This window comes from Moschus berezovskii, chromosome 25, assembly GCF_049115385.1.
Source record: "Moschus berezovskii isolate FMDL1 chromosome 25, NW_MosBer_1.0, whole genome shotgun sequence".
Taxonomy (NCBI): domain Eukaryota; kingdom Metazoa; phylum Chordata; class Mammalia; order Artiodactyla; family Moschidae; genus Moschus; species Moschus berezovskii.
In genome coordinates this window covers 22010230-22020535 of record NC_142484.1, presented here as the reverse complement: position 1 = coordinate 22020535, position 10306 = coordinate 22010230, and the positions used below count along the sequence as shown (strand labels likewise).

At 36.1% G+C, this 10306-nt stretch overlaps 1 protein-coding gene across 1 annotated transcript; it reads left to right on the top strand.

The window, feature by feature from the left end:
- Nucleotides 1-8669: 8669 nt before the first annotated feature.
- Nucleotides 8670-9716, top strand: LOC129548531 (olfactory receptor 8G2-like). Its single transcript, XM_055415047.2, has one exon. The coding sequence runs from the start codon at nucleotides 8700-8702 to the stop codon at nucleotides 9633-9635; it is 936 nt and encodes a 311-aa protein (XP_055271022.2). The 5' UTR covers nucleotides 8670-8699; the 3' UTR covers nucleotides 9636-9716.
- Nucleotides 9717-10306: the final 590 nt, after the last annotated feature.

The following is a 10306-nucleotide window of genomic DNA, read 5'->3' as shown; positions in this document are numbered from 1 at the left end:
GTCGTGTCCGACTCTTAGCAACCCCATGGACTGCAGCCTACCAGGCAAAAATACTGGAGTGGGGTGCCATTGCCTTCTCCGCATCCCTTTTTTATTGAGGTTTAAAAATATCCCTTGATGATTTAAAATATACAGCCATATTTGAGAAACACTATAAAAGTCAACTGTAAAGTCCTTCGAAAAGGACCAAGTAAACACATTTAACCATGTTTCGTAAGAACTTCCTGATATGTGTTTCCAGTTTAACTTACTTGACTCATGTTGCAATCCACGATTATTTCCAATTATTCCAGTTTTAGGGAAAAAATAAAAGTATACAAGAAAGAAGAAGGAACTTGAAACATAAGTCCCTAAAAAGAAAATATTTCACTAAATATACAGTTTAACAAGTAGAATTATTTTAAATGACTACCTGAAAAAAAAAGCCACATATTTGATGAATATTCTGAACTCTTACCCCACTACACCAAGTTCCAGTTTTATATAGATTTGACTTTTGAATCAATGATTTACATTAGTTATGTGTGCCTGCTAAGTCGCTTCAGTTGTATCTGACTTCGCAACCCCATAGACTGTAGCCCACCAAGCTCCTCTGTCCATGGGATCCTCCAGGCAAAAATACCTAAGTGGGTTGCGAAGCCCTCCTTCACGGGATCTTACCAACCCAGGGATTTAACCCATGTCTGTTACATCTCCTGCATTGGCAGGCATGTTCTTTTTCATTAGTGCCTGGGAAGCCCCATGTTACCTGTATATAAGACAAATTAAATATATATTTTTTGCAATGAATAAATATTTAATTTTTTTAACATTTCTAGCCTTATTAACCATAAGATGACTTGTCAGGGTATGTCCTGCTCCTCTAAAACCTGCTATTCACACTGTTGACACTGAAGGGAGAGCACTGACTAGGAGCTTATAAGAAATAGAATCTCAAATCCCCTTCAGACTTGCTGGATCAGGACCTGCACTAAAAAGAAAAAAGGCCTCAGGAGAACCTGTGAACTAATCTTTATCATGAATTGTTCAGGATTAACAAAGATTCCCTCTTGAAAGAAAAATTTTAACAGTTTGGGAAATGCCAACTGCAATTGCTTCTTTTCTCAAGAGCTTGATCCCTGAGAAATGGAAATCCCTGGAGGGTATTTGACTCTATTTTATTTATTGCCTTGAACATCTAAACCCAGGACAAACCTCCACAGTACAGCAGTCATAACTTCTCAGGGGACTGTCCTGAGGATGTTTGTTTCACTGAAGCTGTAAAAACACACACTGAAGACATAGAATTGGAGATGCTGACCTGTGATGCAGACCAGCTTCAAAAATGGCTCTGACACCAGGGCTGTGCCTGCTCTCCCAGCACTAAGGACAAAAGAATTCTGGGTTCAGATTACTCCCAACAAATCATTAATGCTATTTTCCTCTGAAAGCAGAATGCCAAAGTAAAGAAAAATTGATGTTTAGTTTTCCAGGAGTAAAAAAGGTAAGTGTTTTGATTTCATACTTGTGCTATAAGACTATTAATTCTGGAAGCAATCACCTTGGAAATTCAGGGCAATGTCTCATGATCTCTTCATTCATCCATATTATTATTCATTTATTCTTAAAATATTTTTTTAACTTGCTATGATGTGCTGGATGTGTGCTATTTACTTGGATGCAGAGGACAGTTTAGTCTGATTTGGCCCATCCTCTGGCTTACAGGTAGCACTAGTGGTAAAGAATTCACCTGCCAGTGCAGGAGACAAAAGAGGCATGGATTATATCCCTGACTTGGGAAGATCCCCTAGAGGAAAGCATGACATCACACTCCAGTATTCTTGCCTGGAGAATCCCATGGACAGAAAGCCTGGAGGGCTACTGTCTGTAGTGTCGCAAAGAGTTGAACACAACTGAGTCGACTTAGGACGCATGCACTGGCTTACAGTGCAGCTCAAATCTTAAAACTGGCTCAGAAATGAGTTTTCTGAGCATGCAGTAAGAAGGTCCAATCACTTAAAAGGAATTGGAGGTTCCCATTATGACAGCAAATATAAATGAAATTGAAAACGAAAAAATATTTACCAGAAAACAGAGATAAAGGAGGTTGGTAAGGCTATTATTTCATGTGAAAACAAGAGCAAATAAAATACAGATAGTTTGAGAGAATGTAACCCATCTCAGAAAATGAAAATTTTCTGAAGTGGGAAGTAAAGTTTCTAAACATAAACAGAACCAAATGTGAGCTGAGTCTGGCAAGAAGTAGGGTACATATTCACACTATCTTAAATGCGGCAGAGGAAATCTTTTCTCCACTGTCTCTGGAAGTGGATCAAATTCTGAAGTATTGTTGAGTGTATTCAGTCATTAAGTACCTCATTTATGTCTAAGAATTCAAATTGTTATAATATTTTCCTTTTATTTCACAAAATGTATATTTTTAGATCATTCTAATACTATACATGAATTCTACTTTTTTCTCTTTAGATTCTTTTGAGATATATGATGATACCTGCTAATTATGCCATTACCTTAAAATATTTTCCAAGTTCAATACTTTTTATTTGCTTTCCATTTTGTCAATGCTCCTCCTTAAAAAGAATACCCCCTGATAGTTGCTCAGTCATATCTGAATCTTTTGTGACCCCCATGGACTGTAGCCCACCAGGCTCCTCTGTCCACGGGATTTCCCAGGCAAGAATGCTGGACTGGGTTGCCATTTCCTTCTCCAGGGGTCTTTCCAACCCAGGGATAGATCCCAGGTCTCCTGCCTTCCAAGCAGTTTCTTTACTGTCTGAGTACCATGGAAGCCCTCAAATATTTTCCAAGTTCAATAGTTTTTATTTGCCTTCCATTTAGTCAGTGTTCCTCCTTAAAAAATGAATATCTATGACAAAGCCCATCTTTGCAGGAAACGATCCCTTGGTATCTCTAATTTTCTTGAAGAGATCTCTTGTCTTTCCTGTTCTGTTGTTTCCCTATATTTCTTTGCATTGATCACCGATGAAGGCTTTCTTATCTCTCCTTGCTATTCTTTGGAACTCTGCATTCAGATGCTTATATCTTTCCTTTTCTCCTTTGCTTTTCGCCTCTCTTCTTTTCACAGCTATTTGTAAGGCCTCCTCAGACAGCCATTTCACTCTTTTGCATTTCTTTTCCATGGGGATGGTCTTGGTCCCTGTCTCCTGTACAATGTCACGAACCTCTGTCCATAGTTCATCAGGCACTCTCCCAATCAGATTTAGTCCCTTAAATTTATTTCTCACTTCCACTATATAATCATAAGGGATTTGATTTAGGTCATACCTGAATGGTCTAGTGGTTTTCCCCACTTTCTTCAAGCTGGTTTTAGAAAAGGCAGAGGAACCAGAGATCAAATTGCCAACATCCGCTGGATCATGGAAAAAGCAAGAGAGTTCCAGAAAAACATCTATTTCTGCTTCATTGACTATGCCAAAGCCTTTGACTGTGTGGATCACAATAAACTGTGGAAAATTCTGAAAGAGATGGGAATACCAGACCATCTGACCTGCCTCTTGAGAAACCTATATGCAGGTCAAGGAGCAACAGTTAGAACTGGACATGGAACAACAGACTGGTTCCAAATAGGAAAAGGAGTACGTCAAGGTTGTATATTGTCATCCTGCTTATTTAAGTTATGTGCAGAGTACATCATGAGGAATGCTGGGCTGGAAGAAGCACAAGCTGGAATCAAGATTGTCAGCAGAAATATCAATAACTTCAGATATGCAGATGACACCACCCTTATGGCAGAAAGTGAAGAGGAACTCAAAAGCCTCTTGATGAAAGTGAAAGAGGAGAGTGAAAAGGTTGGCTTGAAGCTTAACATTCAGAAAACGAAGATCATGGCATCTGGTCCCATCACTTCATGGGAAATAGATGGGGAAACAGTGGAAACAGTGTCAGACTTTATTTTTTTGTGCTCCAAAATCACTGCGGATGCTGATTGCAGCCATGAAATTAAAAGACGCTTACTCTTTGGAAGGAAAATTATGACCAACCTAGATAGCATATTGAAAAGCAGAGACATTACTTTTGCCAACCAAGCTTCATCTAGTCAAGGCTATGGGTTTTCCAGCAGTCATGTATGGATGTGAGAATTGGACTATAAAGAAAGCTGATCACTGAAGAATTGATGCTTTTGAATTGTGGTGTTGGAGAAGACTCTTGAGAGTCCCTTGGACTTCAAGGAGATCCAACCAGTCCATTCTAAAGGAGATCAATCCTGGGTGTTCACTGGAAGGACTGATGCTAAAGCTGAAACTCCAATACTTTGGCCACCTCATGCCACGAGTTGACTCACTGGAAAAGACTCTGATGGTGGGAGGGATTGGGGGCAGGAGGAGACGGGGACGACAGAGAATGAGATGGCTGGATGGCATCACCGACTTGATGCACGTGAGTTTGGGTGAACTCCGGGAGCTGGTGATGGACAGGGAGGCCTGGCGTGCTGTGATTCATGGGGTCGCAAAGAGTTGGACACGGCTTAGCAACTGAACTGAACTTACTGAACTGATAACAAAACCCAGAACTACAGATGTAATTTAAGTGTAGCACAGTACTTCCTAATCTTATGGCATTCTCAGAATATGGTCTTCTTTATATGAGGTAACAGGTTAGGTGGACAAGACGATGTGGCCAGTGGTGACCACCTAGGAGTCTATGGATGTCACAGACTCAACCTGACTCCCTCATCGGTGAAGACCAAGACCTCGGTACTATTATAAGTTATTCGTGACATTTTAGTTCCACGGAAGATAAAAAAGAAAAATAAAAGCCATCTGACAATTTTCAGAATGGTAAATGGCTTGCAATTTCAGTTAAGTAGAACAAAAAGGAAAGAAAAAAATCTGAAAAACTGATAGATGTTCAATAATTTAACCTGCTATTAAAAACTTGACAATAAAGGACACCAGGGGCTTCCCTGATAGTTCAGTTGGTAAAGAATCCTGCAATGCAGGAGACCCTGGTTCAATTCCTGAGTTGGAAAGATACACTAGAAAAGGGACAGGTTACCCAATCCAGTATTCTTGCACTTCCCTTGTGACTCAGCTAGTAAAGAATCTGCCCACAATACAGGAGACCTGGGTTCGATCCCTGGGTTGGGAAGATCCCCTGGAGAAGGGAAAAGGCTACCCACACCAGTATTCTGGCCTATAGAATGACATGGACTGTACAGTCCATGGGGTAGCAAAGAGTCAGACACGACTGAGAGACTTTCATTTACTTTTCAAAGGACACCATAGGTCTAGATTGTGTCACTGGGAATACATCCAAACTTTTAAGGTACTTTTTATATTCCAAGAATAGAAAGAGAACAATCATTTTCTAAGTCTCTTATGAGGTCAAGAGGTTTTAAGAACAGTTCTAGCAAGAACATTACAATCAAGAAAAAATTAGAGATCCATCTTTCTTACGATTATGGAAATTTAATGGTAGCAATTTGAATCTACCCATACACACACATCCACATACATACACATCTTATGGCACACCGAGAAAGTGAATTTATTTTAGACATACACCAATATTTAAATTCTAAAATGAAATGTTTTCTGATAAAAATTTACTTTCAAACTTTCAACTTAGGGAGGAGGGAGGTGGGAGGGGGGTTCAGGAGGGGGAACTTATGTAAACCCGGGGCGAATTCATGTCAATGTATGGCAAAACCAACCAATATAATATTGTAAAATAATTTGCCTCCAATAAAATATAAATTAATTACAAAAAAAACCTTTCAACTTAATGTCTAGAATTTGTTTTAAATTTATTAATTTCTAAGACTTACCTCTATCACTTTTTTCTATCTACTCAATCATATCACCTGTACATAACAGATTTATTTCTTCCTTTCCAGTCCTTAGTTTATTCTGATTGCCTTATTGAATTTGTTTGTATGTTCAGTAAAATAATGAATAGGAATGGAGGCAGTAATTATCTTTGTCACTTTCACAGTGCTAGAGGACATTTTTCATGTCCCACTATTTAGTCTGTTGCTTGCTATGCCTGCTCTTTAAACAGATTTTAGAACTCACTATTTATTCTGCATTTTCTACAAGGTTATTATTACTATTGGATGTTGTTTCTTTTTCTATATTTTAGAAGGAAATCTGTAAAATTACTGTCATTCCTTTCTTAAATTGAAGAACAGTGAAAACATTTGAAATGGTATTATAGCTTGAATAATGAACCTGCATACAAATAATTTTGTGAAGTGCATACAAATAATTTTTTAAAAGTTCTATGTGCCCTTAAGAAGAAAACCTGTCATTTAATTGCTGCATGCAATGGAATTATGCATAAATTACACATTTATACACATTTACAAATCTTGTTGAGATTCTCCTTAATCCTTGCCAATTTTTGTTAGATTTTTGAATTAAATTAATATTATCAATTTATTTTAAAATGTATTTTGTATTTTATTTTAAAATTAATATTTTTTCACACTCATATCAAGGTACAACTTTATCAAGACTACTTAAAAAATTATGTACCCATTCTAAGAATAAATTTCACCTACAGGAGTTTTGATAGTTGCATACACTATGCACTGGTGAAAACAACATCTCAGTAATGACATGAAATGTTTTTATCATCCTAAAATCTTTTATCATGGCTTTTGCCAGTTATTCTCCCATGCCCCGTGCTGTCAGTTACTGATCTATTTTTATCTCTTCATAGATTAGTCTCCTTTTCTAGATCTTTATATAAATGGAAATATGCATCTTCTCTTCTATGCATATTGGCTCTTTTTACTCAAGATAATATTTTCGAGATTAATCTGCATGTATCTGTTATTTGTTGCATTTTATTGGTGAATGGTATTCTACTCTGTGTGCATATGTATCACAATTCATTTTAGCTGGTTGAATACTTGCCTTATTAGGTTTTTGGTTGTTAGTAACAAATACTCTATGCTCATTTTTGTACAAGTCTATTTTTAGGCACATGTCTATTTTTATCTTAGGTAAAACACCAAAGATTAGAGTTACTAAATTATGTGTTATCTTGACTTTATAAAAATGGTCAGTTTTCCAAATATGTTGGACAATTTTATACCTTTTTTAGCTATCTGTATTTGAGACCTCTGGTTGCCTCACATTGTGTCAAAACTTTGGGTTGTAAGTTTTCATTTCTGTTTCCTTTCTTCTCTCTTTTTTGGTAGATGTATAGTGTTTTTTCATTCATGTTTTAGTTTAGTTTTCATTTCCTTGATGAATAGTAATTTCCATATCTTTTTGTATGCTTATTAATGATTCTTTTATCTTCTGTGATAATATCTGTTTAAATAGTTTTCTTATTTTTAAATTTGCTTGATTGTCTTCATATTATTGTCTTTTCAATATTAATTTATATTTTCAGTAACAGTCTGTAGTCAGTGGCTTGCTTTTAATGTTCTAATAATACACTTTGAAGAACAATTTTTAATTTGGATATAACAGAATTGATCAATATTGTATAGCTAGCATGTGTTCTAATACATACTAACTATGCAATATTATAACTTAGTGTTTATAGTTTAAACTATACATTAGTGTTTTTTCCAGAAGTTTAATAGTTTAGCTTTTTTGCTTAGAATTAAGATTCATTTCAATTATATTTTTATTTAGCTATGAGGTAGAACATTTCAGATTTTGTTTCTTCTTTTTAATTTTTATTCAAGTGGAAATTATTTTGAATTTACTTTGATCCATAAACAGAAAAAAATAATCTGTTTATTATTTAATAGAATAGGAAACTGCATCTATGATTCTATATCCTCTAATTTTATGACTGTTTTATACCCTCTTAGTTAATGAAAGATAAAAAAGGCTTAAACATTAAAATTGATTTTTCTATGTATTTTGAAAGGTACAATTATCTCTTATTTTCAATTGATAGCTTATTGAAACAACAATTATTACCATTTTCAGAGTGTTAAATCTTGCTAATTAAATAATGAAGTTATTTTACTTTTCCAGGTTTATCAACTGTAAATGATGGGTTAGTAGAAGAACACATACAGTTGGACTTTAAGGCATATCCACTTAAGCACTATATTTCTTCTCTCAAGCAAGGACAGAGGCATTTGGACCACAAGCAGGCTAACAGTGAGACAATCCAGGTATCACATTTGCACAATGAATATTGTCTGGGTTATTTTAATTCAAGAACAATACTGAAAATCTGATGATTTTATGTAGAAACCCAAATTTTTGATTTTCAGAAAAATAACTCTGAAATCTAGTAATAATGTGTCTCTTTTCACTCCTGGCCGAAATCAGTTGCTGGTGAATAAAAGATTTTGCACTTATATAGGATTTGCTCTTTCTAGGTTGACGCTCAGTCAGCTTCTGTCATTTTTAATTGGTCTCCTAAGTTTTCAAGTCTGCAAACCACACTTTAGAAAAAAACATTTAAAGATAAATGAATGTTCGAACTAGGGAGTGTTCACTCAAAACCTAAACTGATAATCAACCAGAAGGCTGAAATACTTTTAAATTAGAATATTTAATACCTTTAATATAAAGGTGCAAAAACACTTAATTAAGTATTACTTAGGTAAACTTATCCAGAGTTAAAATTATTCACAGAAACCAAGAGAATATCAAATGATTAATTTTCTATGTAATTTACCATTAATAGGGGGCATAACAAAGTTATGAGTCCAAAAACTGTCCCTTACTCTCTCCCCTTCAGAAACTACCCAGAGAGAAATGGCTGCAGGAAATCACTCCTCAGTGACTGAGTTCATCCTCGCTGGGCTTACAGAACAGCCACGACTCCAGCTGCCCCTTTTCTTCCTCTTCCTAGGAATCTATGTGGTCACGGTGGTGGGGAACCTGGGCATGATCACACTGATAGGGCTCAGTTCTCACCTGCACACCCCCATGTACTATTTCCTCACAAATTTATCATACATTGACCTCTGTCATTCCACTGTTGTCACCCCCAAAATGCTTGTGAACTTTGTGACAAAGCAGAACATCATCTCCTATCCTGAATGCATGACTCAGTTGTATTTCTTCATTGTTTTTATTATTGCAGAGTGTCACATGTTGGCTGCAATGGCATATGACCGCTATGCTGCCATCTGTAACCCCTTACTTTACAATGTCACCATGTCTTATCACATCTGCTTCCGCCTCACAGTGGGAGTTTATATTTTGGCCGTCATTGGATCTACAATACATACAGGATTTATGTTGAGACTCTTTTTCTGCAAGAACAATGTGGTTAACCATTATTTCTGTGATCTCTTCCCACTCTTTGAGCTATCCTGTTCCAGCATTTATGTCAATGAATTATTGGTCATATTCTTGAGTGCATTTAACCTCCTGACTCCTGCCTTAACTATCCTTGCTTCCTACATTTTTATCCTCTTCAACATCCTCCAAATCCGCTCCAACAAGGGCCGGTCTAAAGCCTTCAGCACCTGCAGTTCCCACCTCTTAGGTGTTGCTATTTTCTATGGATCTGCATCATTCATGTATCTGCAGCCATCATCTGTGAGCTCCATGGACCAAGGGAAAGTGTCCTCTGTGTTTTATACCATCCTTGTGCCCATGCTGAATCCCTTGATCTATAGTCTGCGGAATAAAGATGTCAAATTTGCTCTGAGGAAAATTCTGGACAGTAGAAAACATTCATGAATTGAATCTGTATCGTTATGTCATAGTAATAATTTGACATGAGTTGGATTTAGTTATTCAAATATTTATAGTTTCAGTGACACTTCCCCATATAACTCATCTCCAACGTTCTCTCCCTGGACACTTCTTCAAAGGTATATTACAAAGACTATGTATGGAGAAATGGAAGAATAAAATAAAATGTTTTTGAGGATTAACAGAGCCTTTGTTTCAATGAACTACAATAAACAAGAACTACAGCAATGATGATGATGATGAAGAAAATTATAGTAATATATTTTATTATGCCTTTATTTGTAGAGATGTGGAAGGACCTACAATCTGTCATATAGAGTGAAGTAAGGCAGAAAGAGAAAAACAGATACCATTTGTTGTAAAGGAAAAACTAACATTGTAAAGCAATTATACTTCAATAAAAATAACAAGTAATGAAAGATTTATAAAATATAAACACTATGTCCTATCTACGAATGGGTAACTATTTACCATATTCCCTCATGGCAAGCTCTAGTATACCTGAAGCTTATTTCACTTGAGTAAATGATTGAGTTTTTTGACAGTTTCAATGTGGAAAAATGATTGAGAAGCACTGTGTCACCCAATTGTAAATCTTTTAAAAATAATTGAATCTAATACATTTAATCATATTTTATAAGTGCTCCCTAATGTGA